Below are 18,513 nucleotides of genomic sequence, written 5' to 3'. Positions count from 1 at the left end.
CCCATCTTCACCCTTGTCCTGGGTTTCGTCATTAGCCGGAATCCTCACTCTCATCACGCCAGACCTGTTCACCATGTCCTGCATCACTTTCCCAAACCTTCCGATGACTTTCCTCACCAGACCTCCGGGCACTTGAATGATGTCTTCTGCAATGCCCTGCTGACTTTGAACTTTCCTCGCACACTCTAGACATCGAGCGGCTTCTTTTTTTCCCAACAGGATCATCTGCCTTGTGCGGAGGCATTGTAGATGCATATCCCTCAGGATAGTAACCCGCTTCCTTGTGACTTCCTTAGATGACAGTATGACCAGCTGCTTCGTCTCTGGTGCCCAGATCACACTACATGCTTCTATAGCCTTCCTAAAGGCCTCATGCACACCTTCCTCAGCACAGGCTTCCTGCATGTCTTCTGGTACATCAATTACAACCTTGAAGGTCGTGGACTTGCTCTCACCCTGAACAGATGGCTCTGGGTTCCCTACGGACACTTCCCTCAAGATATCTGTCACGATTGGATGACTGTCTTGTGCAGCCCTTGGCTCACCATCTTCCTGAGATTTACAGTCTTCAGGACCCTTTTCCAAGATGGGCTTTGGCAGTTCTGCCTTGCTATCAGGCGGGCACGGCTGCTGTACGTCTTCGCCCATCCACTTCTCCCGTAGAAGACCTTTTCCTACTCCACTGAGTTCTTGCAGAACTTTATCTCGCTCCTCTGCCAGGTAGCGACGCTCATCCTCTCTCCTGAGAATCTCTTGTTGATACTTCTCTTGGGCCTCTCTGAGCACCTCCATATCTTCCAACAGGGTCTTGTTCATGGTTTTACACGCTGACAGGTGACCTCTGAGCTCAGAGACTTCCTTCTCCAGCTCATCCACTCTGTGCTCAGTCACTTGTCTCAGTGCTTTGCCTGCCAAGAGCTCGGACTCTAGGTGGTGCAACCGCTCCACCTGCGCGGAGTTGGCGACTTCCAGACTCGCCACCTTCAGACACTCCCTCGCCAGCTGCTGACACATCTCTTCGCGCCCTTGCTCCAAGTCTCGTAGGTGCGCTTCTACCTGGTGCAAACTGTCATTACACTGGATTCGTGCTTCTGTCTGACAAACACTGTCTTCAGCCCTAGTGGTTGCTACTGGCAATAACATATTACAGTCACGCCTGGTACCTGTGTCACACCCCACCGCATGGGAAATGTTCATGTTGCTCTCTGTTCGGGTGTCAGGTCCACTCTTTTTAATTACCACACCACTATCAGTCTCTCTCTGGTACCCGTCAGGTGACATCATGTCTGTAAGTGGGGCCGACGCACTGTTCTCTCTGGTCATGTTTAACTTAGGCCTGTCAACTTTAGGAGGCGGACTTTTCACACCATTACCTCCCATACACATTATATCAACAGACACTTCTCCTTTTGTCCACCAGTCCCACAGTCCCACAGGGCTTCTAAGTCCCGCCCTATTACCATAGTATACTGTAAGTCTGGGTCTACTGTCACTACATGGTACGTGGAACTCTCAGTCGTGTCAATGTAGAGGTATGCTGTCAAAAGTTCTTTATCGTCCCCACCAAAGCCATTCACTCTCGTCACCGTCCCAGGCGACACAGAACGTCCAGGAGTGGTTTTTAGCACAGATACCGGACTCCCAGGGTCTAACAATCCCATCACCCGTTCTCCATCCAGCCAGAAGGGGCACTGTAGTGTTGGTTCACTGACCGAGCTACTCACAGTCGTCTCATCTCCCAGCCCACCATCCGTCATGTCACGAGACGTCAGGTCCGTAAGTTGGGCAGATGTCCTTCTCCTTCCGTTCAGTTCTACCTCTGACCTGTCTACGTCAGGAGCCGTCACTATCTTAGTGTCCGCTGGCCCCACAGTCGAAGCATCTCCATCGTCCGACCAAACGTCATCAAACAAAACAAAGTCCCGGCCCCTCTCCCAGGCATAGACTAAGTCCCGTGGTATCCCTCCCCCTTGGCACTCACCACCTTTGGTCCCCTCAAACACTACTCTGTCTACTGCATAGTTCACCGTGACCCCGTGTTTACAGCGAACCCTGACGTTTTTCTCGGACAGAGAGAAAGTGAGAGGAGTTCCTGTCAGAGTCACCTGATTCTCTGATTCCAGCCGACCAAAGGCTCCTTCCCGGTGCAGCATCACTGTACACATCTGTGGCCCGTCATTACTACCTGGAAAGGATATTCCACATTCTGGAAAAGACCTGCACATACACTGCGGTACTCCAGACGTACCTACTGAGTCACCCAGTGCTGTCACTTCTTCAAACTTGGCCCCTTTCTGGACCACCACCCCGCTTTGGGTTGCCGCCCCCTCCCGGGACTCCACCCCATTTTGGGTTACCACCCCAATTTGGGCCACCGCCCCCTTTGGGGACTCCACCCCTTTACGGGCTACCACCCCGATTTGGGCCACCGCCCCCTTTTGGGACTCCACCCCTTTACGGGCTACCTCCCCGATTTGGGCCAACGCCCCCTTTTGGGACTCCACCCCTTTACGGGATCTCCCCATGTCTGTCCTGCAGAACCTCTTAGGCCACAGTTCACACAGTACAGTTTATGCCTTTTTCTGGTACTGGCCCTTTAAGCACGACACCACACCAATTCCTTCTGGCACTGCCCCAGCTCCTGCCATCGCTCACAAGCAGCTGCTGGTGTTTCTGCAGCTCCTGCTGCGTCATCTTCGAGGACCCGCCGATCCACCGGAAGCCACTTGTCACCCTCAAAGATAAAAAAACCACAAAAGCGCGCCCATAGGGCCTTACCAGTGCAGGTATAATGGGTATAAGGACATAATACAGGGTACTCACCCTTAATAGTTGTGTAAAGCCACAACTACTGTATCCGCTTAGTCATATGCCATAAAGCTGCAGCAGGATGGTGTAGACAGACAGCGTCTGCTACCAATGCTCAAATAGGAGATCCCAAAAAGAAAAAACATCAGGTCCCCGCGCTGCGAGACCTTCGTGAGCGTACTGAGCCACAGCAAGCACTTTCAGGATTTTTTTTTTTTTTTGCAGAGAAGCGAGGAAAAGGGAAAAAAAAAACACAAGCACAGTCTCTCACTGACTCTGGTCAGTGCAACACGGATTCCTGTCCGTTACCTGCTGGTGTCAGCCACACAGGTTCTCGGGTACCTCTTCTCCTCATAGGCATCCCACAAATCTCCATACAGTCATTTCCTCTGACCTCGGTCAGTATTACTCACGATTTTCCATACCGTCTGTGCTCCTGGGAATCGCTGCCCGCAGTCTGTCACCAATTGTAAGGATTCGGACTCGCTTAGGTGCGGCGGGAGTCAAACATGAGGCACGTTCCTTTAAAATTTCACATGGTTTATTACTCCATAAACCAGAGACAGCACATAAACAGTCCTTAGCTGGGCTGTGTTCCCTCAGGTCCTGTGCACACAGGTCAGGGCAATGTCCAGAGCAGTGCTCTATCTGCAGCCGCAGACACAGGAAGGCTTCTCCTTCCTTGGAACACAGACCACTCTCTGTAGTGTCGCACCTGGACACATGGAAGTCTGTCCACACTCTGCCAGACCTCCTCACAGTCTCTCTCACATGTGCCAAACACCTTAATTACATAGCCCTGTAACCACACCCATAGGTGAGGTATGGATCACATGAGCTGGTCACATGGTCAGGACTTCACCACATGTCCTGAAGATACACATATCTTCAGGCAAAACGGAGTACAGTCCGCACCCAGTGCACTAAATGACATCTTTAGTGCTCATGTACACTATAGGCAAAATACTCCGGGTTGCATCGCAGGGAGCATCCCTCCATGTGACATATCTCCCATTAACCACGCGTTCACCTGTCACACCACATACTATATTATATCTTTAATGCAAGCAACCAGCAAAATGAGAAGGACCCTCCATTTATAATTAGGAATATTTCATATTATGTTTCTTTGTTAAGTAGAAGGTATAAACATGACACTTACTTATTCTATCAGGAGACTTTGGTATCCCCTGGTCTCTAAAACAGTGGGGTCCCAGCAGATAAAAACCTAGCGAATATTTATCACCTATCTTGTAGGTAAAAAGTTGTTTATGGGATACCCCTTTAATGAACATCTAACACACTTCAGGCACTCTCAAATAAATGTGAATACTATGCTTAATAATATGGTAAAGGGGCTGTCTCCTTTCTGAAAACATCTGGGATAATCTCTGTTGCAGTTGCATGAAAAAGTGCTTGCTCCTTTCCTGATTTCCTATTCTTTTGCATGTTTGTCACACTTAAATGTTTCAGATCACCAAACAAATTTAAATATTAGACAAAGATGACACAATTAAACACAAAATGTAGTTTATAAATAAAGGTCTTCATTATTAAGGGAAAAAGAAATCCAAACCTATAGGGTCCTGTGTGAAAAAGTGATTTCCCCCTAAACCTAATAACTGATTGGGCCACACTTAGCAGCAACAACTGCAATCAGGCATTTGCGATAACTGACAACGAGTCTTTTACAATGCTCTGGAGGAGTTTTGGCCCACTCATCTTTGCAGAATTGTAATTCAGCCACATTGGAGGGTTTTCAAGCATGAATCGCCTTTTTTCTTAATTTTGTTTTCTTAAGCCATTCAGAGGTGGACTTGCTGTTGTGCTTTGAATCATTGTCCTGCTGCATAACCCATGTCCACGTCAGCTTGAGGTCATGAAGAGATGGCCGGACATTCTCCTGTAGGATTAGGATTTTTTGGTAGACAGCAGAATTCATGGTTCCATTTACCACGCCAAGTCTTCCAGGACCTGAAGCAGCAAAACAGCCCCAGGCCATTACACTACCACCACCATGTTTTACTGTTGGTATGATGTTCATCTTTTGTCTTGTCAGTCCACAGAGTATTCTCCAAATAGTCTTAGGTATCATCAAGATGTTTTCTGGCATAACTGAGATGAGCTTTTATCTTCTTATTGCTCTGCAGTGGTTTTCATCGTGGAACTCTGCCATGCGGGCCATTTTTGCCCAGCTTCTTTCTTATGGTTGAGTCAGGAACACTGACTTTAACTGAAGCAAGTGAGGCCTGCAGATCTTTTGGATGTTGTTGTGGGGTCTTTTGTGACCTCTTGGATGAGTCGTAGCTGCTCTCTTGGGATAATTTTGGTCAGCTGGCCACTCCTACGAAGGCTTACCACTGTTCCATGTTTTGCTGTTTGTGGATAATGGCTTTCACTTTGGTTCGCTGGAGTCATAAAGCTTTAGAAACAGCTTTATAACTTTTCCAGACTAATAGATCTCAGTTACTTTGTTTCTCATTTGTTTCAGAATTTCTTTAGATCGCAGCATGACGTCTAGCTTTTGAGGATCTTTTGGTCTACTTCACTTTGTTAGGCAGGTCCCATTTAAGTTACTTATTGATTGAGAACAAGTGTGGTAGTAATCATGCCTGGGCCTGGCTAGGGAATTTGAACTCATCTTTCCAAAAATGTGATAAATAGAGATGAGAAAACCATTCAAGGTTCAGTACGGATCAGATCTAGGAATATCCCGATGTTCACTGAACTTGTTCGCAGAATGGTTAGACGAATATACCCAAACCTCATTGACTTCAATGAGTGGCCAAACCAAACGCATAGACAGCACCTTCATTGGGGCCAAAAATTGCGCTATGAATAATTGATTAAAATAATATTCATGTGGGTTCCCCTTTATCTTTGATAATGAGCAAGGCAAAACTGACAGCTGTGAGCTGCAACTCTCCACTGTCAGCATTAGCAAGGCTGGTTATCAAGAATAGAGGGGTTACCCACATTGTTTTTTTTAACTATTTAAATGCATCATTTAAAAAAATTACATAGAATTCTCCCCACTTTTGACAACCAGCCAAGCTAAAGCTGACAGCTGAGGGCTGGTATTCTCAGGCTGGTAAAGGGCCATGGATATTGTCCCCCAGCCTGAAAATAGCAGCCCACAGCCTCCCAGAAAAGGCTCATCTATTAGATGTGCCAATTCTGACACTTTGCCCTGCTCTTCCAACTTGCCTGTGGTGGTGGCAAGTGGGGTTCAGAATTGGCGCATGTAATAAATATGCCTTTCCTGGAGCAGCTGTGGCCTGCTATTTTTAGGCTAGGAGGAAATTTCCATGTCCCCTTACCAGTCCAAATATGGCAGCCTCAGCTGTCTACTTTAGCTTGGCTGATTGTCAAAAATGGGGGGACCTCACACCGTTTTTTTAAATTATTTATTTAAATGATTTAAAAATACAGCTTAGGGACTCCTCTATTTTTGCTAACCAGCCTTGCTGAAGCTGACAACTGAGAGTTGTAGCTTGCAGCTGTCAGTTTTGCCTGTCTGGTTATCAATAATACATGGGAACCTCACGTCATTTTTTAAAATTATTTATTTATAGTGCAGGTCGACCACTGATGAAAACTCCCATCATCCGCCGCCTACTTTTGCTGTTAACAGTTGAATACAACTTTCAACATTGTCTCCTGTTAACGCTGATCATAGGACGTGCAGGGGCCAGTGATGTCAGCTGTCTTCACTTCAGTACCCAGCACCTGGGAACATCGTCAACAGTACCGCTGATTCCCAGGCACTGATACGTGTCACACTGATGTCATCCTTGTTTCATCAGTGTGCACCTGTCCGGGACATTTTGCATGCCGTGCTGCTACCGGAAACACTGATGTCTGAAAGAGCCCTAAGTGAACTTACCGATGTTCGGCCAACTTTTGCAAATTTTTAGGAAAAAAGCTTGTGAATCTGAACATGGATCCGAATGTGCAACGTTAGTGCTGAATTTGAGATTGGCGAACATTTTCTGATCAAATTCGCTCATCTCTAGCGATAAACCACAGTTAATTTATGTTTTAAAGGGGGGGCAACCACTTTTTCACACAGAGCGCGTTAGGTTTGGACTTCTTTTTCCCTTAATAATAAAGACCTTCATTTATAAACTGCATTTTGCGTTTACTTGTGTTATCTTTCGCTAATATTTAAATTTGTTTGGTGATCTGAAACAATTATGTGTGACAAACTTGTTAAAGAATAGTAAATCAAAAAGGGGGCAAACACTTTTTCACACCCCTGTAGTTAAAGAAAAAACAGAATAGGTATCAAAAACCCTTCCCTGGTCCAGTGCTGAGTCTATGATACTGGCTTGATCTTTGTTATTTGTTTGAAACTCGGACATCATGACAACAGGGTTGCAGATTTTCACTGAGCTCAGCAGCTCTGCTTATGTACTGCACAAAACGCTGAGCTCATTGATTGGCTACAGCATTGTTGATGTGACGACAGCACTGTTAATGTGATATCAGATATCCAAGAAGTATCATTTCTCCTTGCGGAGAATGACATGCTAAGCATGTCGAGGTGAGGAGACTTAAAGCCGCAATGCTCCTCTGGGAAATATGCTAATTATGCAAATTGTCTCTTCAGAGAGGAAGAGGACTAGAACTCTAGTGCCACCTATTGGAGGTAACAATCCTAAAAGTCAATGTTGACCCTTTAACGAGCCTAGTTACATGACTTAGTATAAAACTAGAGTTCTAGTCCTCTTCCTCTCTGAAGAGACAATTTGCATAATTGTGATATCAGAGTTGCACAAAAATAAATGGAAACTGGGACAGTGGCAGAGAATTGTAGCTGGACTCAGGGAGGTAGGTAATAGTCTCTTTTGCTTTTTTTAATAACTATTGAAGCTTGTACCCAAAAAATTTTTCAAAGGGGAAAACACAAATCCTCTACAGAGGTTTACACTTAAAACATAATATGTTGTCCTACTGCAGACACTTCTAGAGAGACTTGAGAATTTAACAATAGACTGATATACCATACATCAAATTCTGTCATAACACAGTTTGCACAATGCTCTTATGCTTCTTCTGCTTGTATCTGCAGGTAGCTGCGATATTAGGATTTTGATATTTGTTGATATAGGGAATTTGTATGAGTTTGACCAAATTAAAACTCTGAACGCTAAAGAGATAAACTAAGACCTAAAAAGGGCTCGACAGTCATAACATTCTAAATTAATTATAGTTTATTATGTATATTGCAATGTTCTTAAATTTAAAAGACATTTACCATTTTGTATATTTTTTCTTTCATAGAATTGCCTGTTACCCCAAAACTTACTACATTCACTTCTAAAATGACAGAGACATATCTATCCAAATATACACATAGGACTTTACCTTATACTAACGCCTCAACAGCAACATCAAGTCTGTCTGTTACTAATAAACAAAGTACTTTTCTATCCAAAACTTCGATTCAGTTAAAATCAACTTCTCAAATCTCATCGCCATATTTTAAAGAATCCACAACTTTGAAAACTGAAGTGACAAGTACCACTCCCCTCCTATACTCCGATTTGTTTTCAACATCAAGGACAACCACAGTACAAACAGTCTTCTCTAAAACAAAACCTCAAATTACTTTGCAATTTGATACTTCTAAATCTACAATCTCTCCACCATATACTAAGGAGTCTACAACTTTTAGAACTAAAGTAACTAGTACAACTCCCCGCCTAAACTCCGATTTGTTTTTAACATCAAACATAACCAAGTTAAATACTTCCACTTCTACGACAAAATCCACACCACAAACACTTCTCTCTACATCAACTGGACAAATGTCAACTCTGCAAAAATCAGAAGAAACTCATCCAATAACTTCCAGTGAGTAAATGTTAAGTCTTCATTTCTACTATATTAGTATTTGCCTCATGAAGACCACCCTTTTCCAAATGTTGATTTTTTGTTTCTGTATTTTTGCTCCCTACTTCCCTCTTTTAGAGCTCATTCGATGTCCATTTCTCCTGTTGGCGTTCTATCCATTTTTTTCATGCCTAGACCGCATACCAATTATAGTCTATGGAGCTGTTCACGTGTATGTTTTTTGTGGGGCATGTGCCTACAAAAACTCACAGGGACAAGTCAGTTTTTGATATGAGTCACAACTCATTTTCACCCTTATAAATTCATAGGTTTGTAAAACTCAAAGACAGAACATGGATGTCATCCATCTGCAATTTGTGTGCTGCATAAGAAATGCCCACTCTGATTCTTTCTCAGCTCCTAGCATTTTGGTGGAGCTTCCCAAAATTGGCGTAAAAATTGCAAAAAGTTGTAAAGTTTTTACGTATCGCTGTTTTGTGCAAAAAATATTTATTTGTTTCAGTGTTTTGTGCAGATTTTTTGGCACAAATGTTTTGACTAATCGGCCCCTAAATCTTTTAGAAACTCATTTTTTAAGTTTGATAGTTGATTGTAGCAATTATTTGATTGCAATTATGACATGGTTTGAATTATTTTTGAATAGTCAAGTAAGTTTGGTATACTGAATATGCTATAATATCTCTACCAATTATAATTTTTCTATTAATAGATAGAAAAAGTTGAGGGAATGGCAAAAAATATCAACATATGAATTTGCAAAACAAAAAAAAATTGTATTTCAATCATAAAAAATGCCTGATATTTTGTAATTTTATTTCTAGATGATTTTGTGACAAAAGAAGGTGAGTATTTTTTAAGTTGATATAAATTACATTGTTAAGTATTGCACTTTTAAAGAGGACCTGTTGCTTGTCGTTTCCCACATATGTGTATCTCTTTGTCTGGTGCAAACACCTCTAGCATTATTTTTCTTGTTTCTTCTTATTCCCAAGACTTTGACCCTGATTTCTTATATGTAAAAAAAATCTAAACAACACTAGTCTCAGTAAAACAGGGTAATTTACACCAGGTAAATAATTACATATTTATCACAAAGGACATTCCTCATTAAACACAGTATGGAAAATTTATCAAATCTGATAAATGCATAATTTGATCAGATGTTAAAAATACAGAGGGATTTATCAAAATGGCACATACGTGTGATAAAGGTGCAAACAAGTGCCGTTTTCTTACACTACCTTGTCTTTTGTATTTATGCATTGTGCAATACAATAATGTTAAACATCAATAATGCAATTGGTGAATTTTAAAACTCCTCTTATCCATGCTCCTTTTTATAGATGTTTGTCAAAACTGAAAAGCATATTCAGAATAGTTTTGCATCAATGACGTGTGTTGTGTGCAGCATGATTGCATGATTGTCACACATCACTAAAGGAATTGTTCACTACTCGGACAACCCCGTCTCAGTCAGGGCGTTTTCTCCTATTAAAATAAAAAGACATACTTACCTCGGGTGCTGACGCTGTTCCAGTAGTGTTGGCATCCACACACCCAGAGCGCCCATTAGGTTGTTTTGAAAAGCGAGCCCTGCACCCAAACATTAACAGATAGTGAGAGAAGCCACAGCCCTTACTTTGTGTTGATATTCGATTCGTCTGAAGTCGGGGAACCTGAAGCTGGCACTGATTGGACACTAAGCTCGCGTGATATGACAAACTCACATGAGCCCTGGGAGAGTATAGATTTTTTGATTCACTATGTCTCTTTACTCATGTGCAGACATGACATTGCAGGACCTTAAGTGTCCCTGGTTATGACCACTAGCAACTAGCTAACTAACTGTCACTTCATCAGTGGACGTAAGCATGGATACTTAAGGTCCTGGAGACATCGCGAATAAAAAAACTAAACTACATTTCTAATTGGAGTTATTTGCTATTATTTTTATTACACTTACTACATATTGGTATAGGACCTTGGAGATGGGAATATCCCTTTAAGTTACATAATGTAATGCGTCTAGGTTTGCACCCTTGAGCCTGTTCTTTGTGGTCAGCTTCTTCATCCATCAAGCCACAGTAGACACACCTTTTCTCCTGGTGTTTAGTTTCTGCAATCCTTGCTTAGTCTTTTTAGAGTAACAGGTGTTTACATTTACCCATTTGTCTGCACTATCACCTTTTGGGTGGGGCTTTGTATACATTCCCCTTGCTGATATTTCCTGCTGGTGGTAGTCTCATTTGTTTTTTAAAAACTTTTATTGGTTTTTCAATACATTGGGAAAATAAGGGGGAGGAAAGAAGGGGGGAAGGGGGGGAAGGTGAGAGGTAAAGGGAAGGAAGGAAAAAAGAAAGGACAACAAAGTGGTAGTCTCATTTGTATCGTACCTTATACTGGTTTAGTTTATGCAAGCCAGTGAAAGGTCAGCTTGAGTTTATCTTTCTGCTGTTTATGTTCTTTACCCTGCACCTATCTTCTTTTTCCTTTAGGAATTAGGTAGCATATTCACTGTCAGTATGTACTTAATCCTTTATTTGGTATTTTGTGGTTTGCTTTACTCACTCTGAATCTTTTTCTATTCCAGCACACTTTCCCTTACTGTAGGTAATTTTCACTCTACTCTGCTTTATGGTTCTTTAGGAGGAATGTAACAGGTAGCATAGGTCCAAGTTGCCATCTGTCCTTGTTTGTGTTTGTGGTTAGGGCTTTCTCTGCTCATGCAGTTATCACTATTGACTGTGGGTACAGGATCTCTAGTCTGTACAGGAACCGGCAGGGTCAGTTGCAGTTTGAGTGTGTTACCTATTTTCCCGAGTGAGTTGATAAACTATCATAACACATAAAACCAGAAAATCTTATTTAAATAATAATGTATTTTGAATTGATATTTTGTTTCCATTTGCCTAGAGAACTGTCTCATGATGTCATATCTTATCAATATAACAAGAGGTTATTGCAGTACACTGCAGGCTGTATCTCTGCATTATTGTGCCGGCCGCTGTGATACATCTTCATTGTAAGTAATCAGGCAATGTGTAAGCCCCCTTCTCATTACTTTATCCTTAGTATATTATAGTAATTATAGATAACTTTGTATAACAATTCCAAAATACAGTAAAGCTTTATGAAGGTATCAAACATATATAAAGAGATTTACTGTAAGAGATATCATAAAACTTCCCTTAAATCAAGTAAGTTGGAATGGGGTAACCTCAGAGGTGTATCTAGGTTTTTTTGCACTCGGGGCAAGAATTTAGTTTGTCGCCTCCCCCTCCCCAAGCACATATGTGATTTGCTCACTCAGTCATGTGCCCACGAGCTGCTCTTCGGAAAGATCTCAATGTTCATTGAATAACTGAGAGAAGCAGGAAGAGAAGCTCATTGTCACAGGACCGTAAATATAAAAATTGCATATGAGTGAAGCGGCCACGTGATGACTGATGGAACCTGCAGAGCTGAATCCTGACAGTGAACTGAATCCTGACATTCGTTGTGACAATTCTCACAACGAGTGCCCTGCACACTTTTAGGAATCTCCCTTGCCGGTGGCAAGAGTGGACAGTCATGTCAGCACATACATGTGATTTGTAACTTCTGACCACATTCCGACTAGACATGCCCGGACTCGCTCATTTCATTTTTTATTGAGTGAGGCCATACGTGTCTAGTCAGCATGTGGCGACATGTATGCAAATCGCCACCACCAGAGAATCCTAACAGCATGCAGGCAACACTGAAAAATCAGAAATCTGCAGTCATATAGAATGACTGCAGACTCGTCACAAACCTGGACAACCTGTTTAATGCTCCTAACATAAATTAAAATATGAGAATTAGTCAGTATCACAAATAATATTTACATCCAGGTCATTCTCTTTCTTTTCTTTATCTTGTCCAGACTGCACGAGTTTTCTCATACAGAGCTTGTTTCTGCAGACTTCCATCTTCTCCGGTCTTCTGCAGCACATCTCAACAAGATGCCCTTAAAGATAGCAGTGTAATTATAATACTCCTGAATAAAAAATATATGCCCTACACTGAGCCCTTGAATAAATAATTGCCCCTCACTATATTCCCTACAGAAAATATGACCCCCAAACTGTCCCTCTTATGGTACATATTCTCCCATTGTCCTCTCCTTTCCATACTGGCCCCTCCCTCCTCTTCACACTGTCCTATCACACAGTGTCCCTCCCCCATAGGGCTCAGTCTCTATACTGTGCCCCCTCTTCACACTCCCCCTCCTTGGTATACTGTCCCCTCCTGACTGTGTCCTTACATTGTCCCCCCATGCTATGATCCCATTACTCATTCTATATTCTGTGCCAACTCACTTTTCTACCCCCATTCTGTTCCCCTCCCTCCTCATACTGTCTCCTCTCACATCCCCTGTTCACAGCCAGCACAGAGAACAGCTGACTTCCAGTCCAGGGGGTGGCAGAATGCAGCCACCGGGGGAGACACTGTGGAATGCCACATTAGGTGGCCCGACTGTGCCCCCCTGCCAGCTGAGCCCAGGGCACATGCCCCTGCTGTTAACCCCTAGATATGCTTCTGGTTAACCTATATTAGCTTATGAATATTTCAAGTATGCTAGATACGGTTGCCCACAGAATTTACTGCTACCCAATTTAAAGCAGGGCACAAAATATTGACATCTGTAAAGGTCATTAGTGTTTGATCACTGGGATCCTCACCTCTGCCCAAGACAGCCAAGCACAACATGATACTGCCCATGCGGCATGACCCCTTTATTATCTAAGCAGCATTGAAGCTGTACAAATGATTTTTCTTTTGTGATAAGTTGTTTTATCAGTAGGCACATTTTAGACCACATATAGCATATGTTATTTTTTTTAACTGCATTGTCCCTATCTCGAGCCATGACGACTTGATGGATGAATGCTCTGTAGAAAGATCATTCTTGTGCAGGTCTAGATAGGTCCATCAGGGTCTTCTCTGCCATTATCGTCATTTTATCAAGTCATTGTGTTGCTGATCTCCGTCTTTACCTTGTTCCTTCTATTCTTCTGACCATAATGTCCTTCTCCAAAGATTTCTCAGTCATCATGTGTAATATATGGATTAATTCACTGTGTTATAAGAAATATTCTATTTTACATTAGCCGTTGATACATTTACAAGGGTACCAACTATGTAGAGTTTTGATATAATTAATTGAACAAAGCAATTTTCATTGACTTGTTTGATTTTTTCATCAATAACTTTTTCAAATGTTTTGACTAATATATTTTAACTTATGAATTTAACATATAGGGCATTGGAATACTTATGCATTCCTATCACATATTAGCTAAAATATGTTGAAAGCACAATCTTAGGCACAAGCAAATTGATTCACAAGACCCTTGTCCAGCAGCCATATCAGTATCCCATGGCTCCAAGAGAGGGGCCTTACGAACACTCTGTTATGTGTCAGAATCCCTTGTGCTTGTTCTCAATTTTGGGCTCTGTGCAACATTAACTTTGCAAAGTGATGCATATGTGACATAACGCAGGGTCCATTATTCTGATGAGGCCTACAGGTTGCCAACATGTAGGGACTCCTCTCTGATTGCTACAGAATACTATTGTAGCCGCTGGACCAGGATACTGCAAAACAAATCACTTATCGCTATTACAAAACACAAAATTTTAATTCATCCTTATAAAAACAAGTAAAACTAACTACAGTATGGCCCAAAAGTAGGTATACAGTTCAATCAATAAAATTTATAACAACAGATTTTATAGGTAAGCCGACACACTGAGACACAGCAAAGAAGTTTATTTGCAGTTTATTACATTTTTTATTCCATTTACATTTTATTTAACACTGCATATTCTCATAAGTGTTTGAAATGTCTTTTTTCATTCTCGGAATATTCCTCATACTTTCCTCATACTTGACAATTAGAACTACAACTAACCAGGGCAGTTTCTAGGGAATTTTGCCAACAGGGTGAACATTGAAAAAGCGCCCCCCCCGAACATTAACATGCTGAATACCAGGACAAATATCGTCACACCTTGACCAGACCACATATTACCACCACATAGTCACCAATTAAGACCACATACAAGAAACAAATAGCGCCACACCATGACCAGACCACATATTACCACCAGATAGTGACTGAATACTACAATACTGATCATTAATTAAAAACACAATACTAAGTGCAATTGTATACAGGAACTCCATACTTACTGTCAGTGTGCAGGTAACACACTGACTCACCAGTGACGTCTCTAGCTGAAGTCCTTCATCTTTGCTTTTCTTTTTCATCCAGCACAGACCGCCATCACTTCTTCCAGCCAAGACTCGTCTCTGCATGAAATAACACAGTTACCTAGAGCACGGCTTCCAGAGCACATTCCCCACTTTTTCCCTTCTACACATCTGAATACAGATGTGCACCCACCATTAATACATAATTGGTTATTATGCAACCAACCATTACAAATATAAATTATAATCCACCACTGTGCACCCACTAACTATAAATGTCACTTTCCCCATTTAATATATAAATTAGCACCTGTACTCTTTCCCCCAATTCATTACCAGGCACTTCAACCTCAACACCTCCCCACTATGTACCTCCCGCTCTAACCCTAACACCGATTCATTATATTTACATGCCCCTCCTGCCTCAATTCATTGTCATGTCTTTCTCTCCCACCCTCTATTCATTATCAACTGCTCTACCCCACATTCAATACATCACTTACTCCCCCACACTCAAAATTCTTTATTTGTTCTCCAGATAGATCATTTGCTCTCCTCTCCCCCACCTTCAATTTATCATTCACTCTCCTCATCCCCACCTTCAATTAAATTGCTGTTCCCCATCACTCACACTGAATTCATCATTTGCAGTCCCCCGTCCTCTCCCCCACATCATCATTTGCAGTCCCCCACTTTAATTTGAAGTCCCCTTCATCCGTTGCAGTCCCCTATCACCCCTCACTTAATCTGCAGTGCCCCTTCATCATTTGCAGCCCCCTATCCCCCTTCCATTTCATCATGTGCAATCTCCCTTACCCCAACTTCATCATGTGCAGTCACTCTTACCCCCACATCATGTGCAGTCCCCTTTACCCAATTCATGTGCAGTCCCCCTTACCCCCAATTCATCCTGTGCAGTCCCCCTTACCCCCAATTCATCCTGTGCAGTTCCCCTTCATCATGTGCAATCCCCCTTATCCCCCATCATCAAGTGCAGTCGCACTCCATCATGTACAGCCCCCGCACCCCCCTCCATCATGTACAGGCTCAGCCCCCTGTACCCCTCTCCATCATATGCAGCCATATGCACCCCCCTCCATCATGTACAGGCTCAGCCCCATTCACCCCCCCTCCATCATGTGCAGCATATTCACCCCCCTCCATCATGTACAGGCTCAGCCCCATTCACCCCCCCTCCATCATGTGCAGCATATTCACCCCCCTCCATCATGTACAGGTTCAGCCCCATTCACCCCCCTTCATCATGTGCAGCATATTCACCCCCCTCCATCATGTACAGGTTCAGCCCCCGCACCCCCCTCCATCATGTGCAGCAATATTCACCCCCCTCCATCATGTACAGGCTCAGCCCCATTCACCCCCCTCCATGTACAGCCCCCTCATCCACTGAATTCATTAAAAAAAAAAAAGTTTCCCATTCTTACCTCACAGCCGCTCCCCAGCAGCGCCTCTCTGCAGCCAGCGTCCAGGTACATGTCGGCGTCTTCGTGATGACGTCATCGCGCAGGCCTGACACCTGACCCGGAAGTAGGGAGGGAGCTGCACAGCTGTCAAGGTGACGGCCGTTCACAGCTCCCTGCACGATACACTGTGACGCGGGCGGCTGTATGCTGATGGCCGCGTCACAGAACAGAGCGCACGGCCGCACAGTACCGGATCGTGCCTCTGAATCTCCCCGGTTCGGGGAACCGGCTGCAATTTTAACAACCGGTTCCACCAAAACGGGGAGAACCTGCTGAATCCCACCACACACAGACAGCTAGGCACTAGGCAGGCGCCCCCTGGCTGGGTTGCGCCCCGGGCGATCGCACCCCCTGTCCCCCCCTAAAAACGGCCCTGCAACTAACCACCAAATATTATGTAGTAAATTGCAAAAGTCATTATACCAAAATCATATTAACGTACATCTTCAATAACATACAGGAAAAACACAACTACAAAAGACAAAAACCCTAAAAAAATCCCCATAAAATCAGAAAAAATGGGCAGAGTGTTCAGATATAAAGACAGCATGATTTTCCATAATTAATAGTCATTAAGACAAAAATAAATAATCAGGGTATAGAAATATAACTATCACAGAAAACAGGAAAATGGAATGTGTATAACATTACTGTAAGTGATCATATAACCAGTTCTAACAATAATAGTTCTAACAAATTTGCCTATCTCACACATAGACATTTTTATGTGGACTGACTGTGAACGTGCAGCAGAATCGATGCAGATTTATCCATAGTATTTGTACTGCATCTTCAAGGCAAATCTGAAATAAAATCCACATATAAGACATATGGATTTTGCAATAAATAAGTCAGAGATGACCAATGTGAATCCACCCTACAGAACATATATTATATCACAATAAATATTGCAAATGATAACAGTTCTAATAGTGTTTAGCATTTAAAATACCAAACTATATTTTTCTATAATTATGTTTATTCCAGGTATTCCCATGATTCAAACAGTATGAGCCGAAAGTGTGTTTGCTGTATCGATACAGAGAGAAGCTCAAGAACAGTTGATCTCACTTGCCCTGATGGAAGTATGAAGCCTTACACTTACCAAGAAATCAAAAAATGTTCTTGTGTGACCATAACCTGTCATAAGGAAAACTGATGACTCCAAATATTTGACCAAGTTTTCTTTAGTTTCCAGATAGCATTCATAAAAAATATTTGCTGTATTACATGTATCCAACAATGTTGCTCTAATATAATACAGGGCTATATGTCTAGCTAATATAATAAGGCAAATAAACTCTTGCAGATTGTCAGAGGATATTTTGATTATGGTAATTTCTTCAATATGAAACATGAAGGGTCCAAAAAATTGTACGTGACTGTATAAAGGACTATTTCCATGTCAGCTAATTATGGCATATGCACAGTATAATAGGAGTTAAGTTTGCCTATAACCAGCCAAGAGATAGGTGGTTGCTAGATATGGGCAAACTTGAACAGTAAAGTTCGGCATCCGTACCGAACACCTACTGCTTGAGCACGGACACCGAACACGGTCTTGTTACTGTTCGAGTTCGGCTGCCTGAACACCGGGTTTTTGTCAGACTGTCATGTGCATGGCAGCACGGCAAACACCGCTTCTGATCGGCGGTAAAATTATCCCAACTAGTCAGAGAGCCGCGGTTCCCACGCTGTCAAAAGAGAGCGCGAGCGCTCAGCTGTGATCAGAGATATAAACGTTACCTCCGGTTACTGGTGGCAGCAGATGGGACTACTGATCCCATCTTCTGACACTTGCTGCCGCTAATAACAGTGAGAGCAGAGCGGCGGATGGGAGCATTCATCCGCCGCTGTTGCACTGTAAATAAATAATGAATACAAAAAACGGAGTGGGTTCCCCTGTATTTTTGCTATCCAGCCAGACAAAAGTCACAGCTGGGGACTACAACCCACAGTTGTCAGCTTCAGTAAGGCGAGTAATCAAGAACAGAGGGGTCCCAACACTGTTTTTTTAATTATTTAAATAAATAATTTAAAAAGACGGTGTGGGGTTACCCCCATTTTTGACAACCAGCCTTGCTAAAGCAGACAGCTGGGAGTTGGAATTCTTAGGCTGGTAAG

General features: G+C 42.7%; 1 protein-coding gene across 1 annotated transcript in view; it reads left to right on the top strand.

The window, feature by feature from the left end:
* Nucleotides 1-17,696, top strand: part of LOC141058203 (mucin-5B-like) — a 90,150-nt gene extending 72,454 nt beyond the window's left edge. Inside the window, exons 21-24 of the mRNA XM_073554350.1 lie at nt 8,095-8,667; nt 9,489-9,509; nt 11,581-11,689; nt 17,377-17,696. Of these exons, the coding sequence (XP_073410451.1) occupies nt 8,095-8,667; nt 9,489-9,509; nt 11,581-11,689; nt 17,377-17,548 (875 nt within the window). The 3' untranslated portion in view covers nt 17,549-17,696. The remainder of the gene's footprint in view (nt 1-8,094; nt 8,668-9,488; nt 9,510-11,580; nt 11,690-17,376) is intronic.
* The last annotated feature ends 817 nt before the right edge of the window (nt 17,697-18,513 follow it).

The sequence above is a fragment of the Dendrobates tinctorius genome, unplaced genomic scaffold (assembly GCF_039654945.1).
Source record: "Dendrobates tinctorius isolate UK_male_01 unplaced genomic scaffold, ASM3965494v1 ptg000211l, whole genome shotgun sequence".
NCBI classification, from domain to species: domain Eukaryota; kingdom Metazoa; phylum Chordata; class Amphibia; order Anura; family Dendrobatidae; genus Dendrobates; species Dendrobates tinctorius.
The sequence above is the reverse complement of the archived record's forward strand: the minus strand, read 5'-3'. Positions and strand labels throughout refer to the sequence as shown.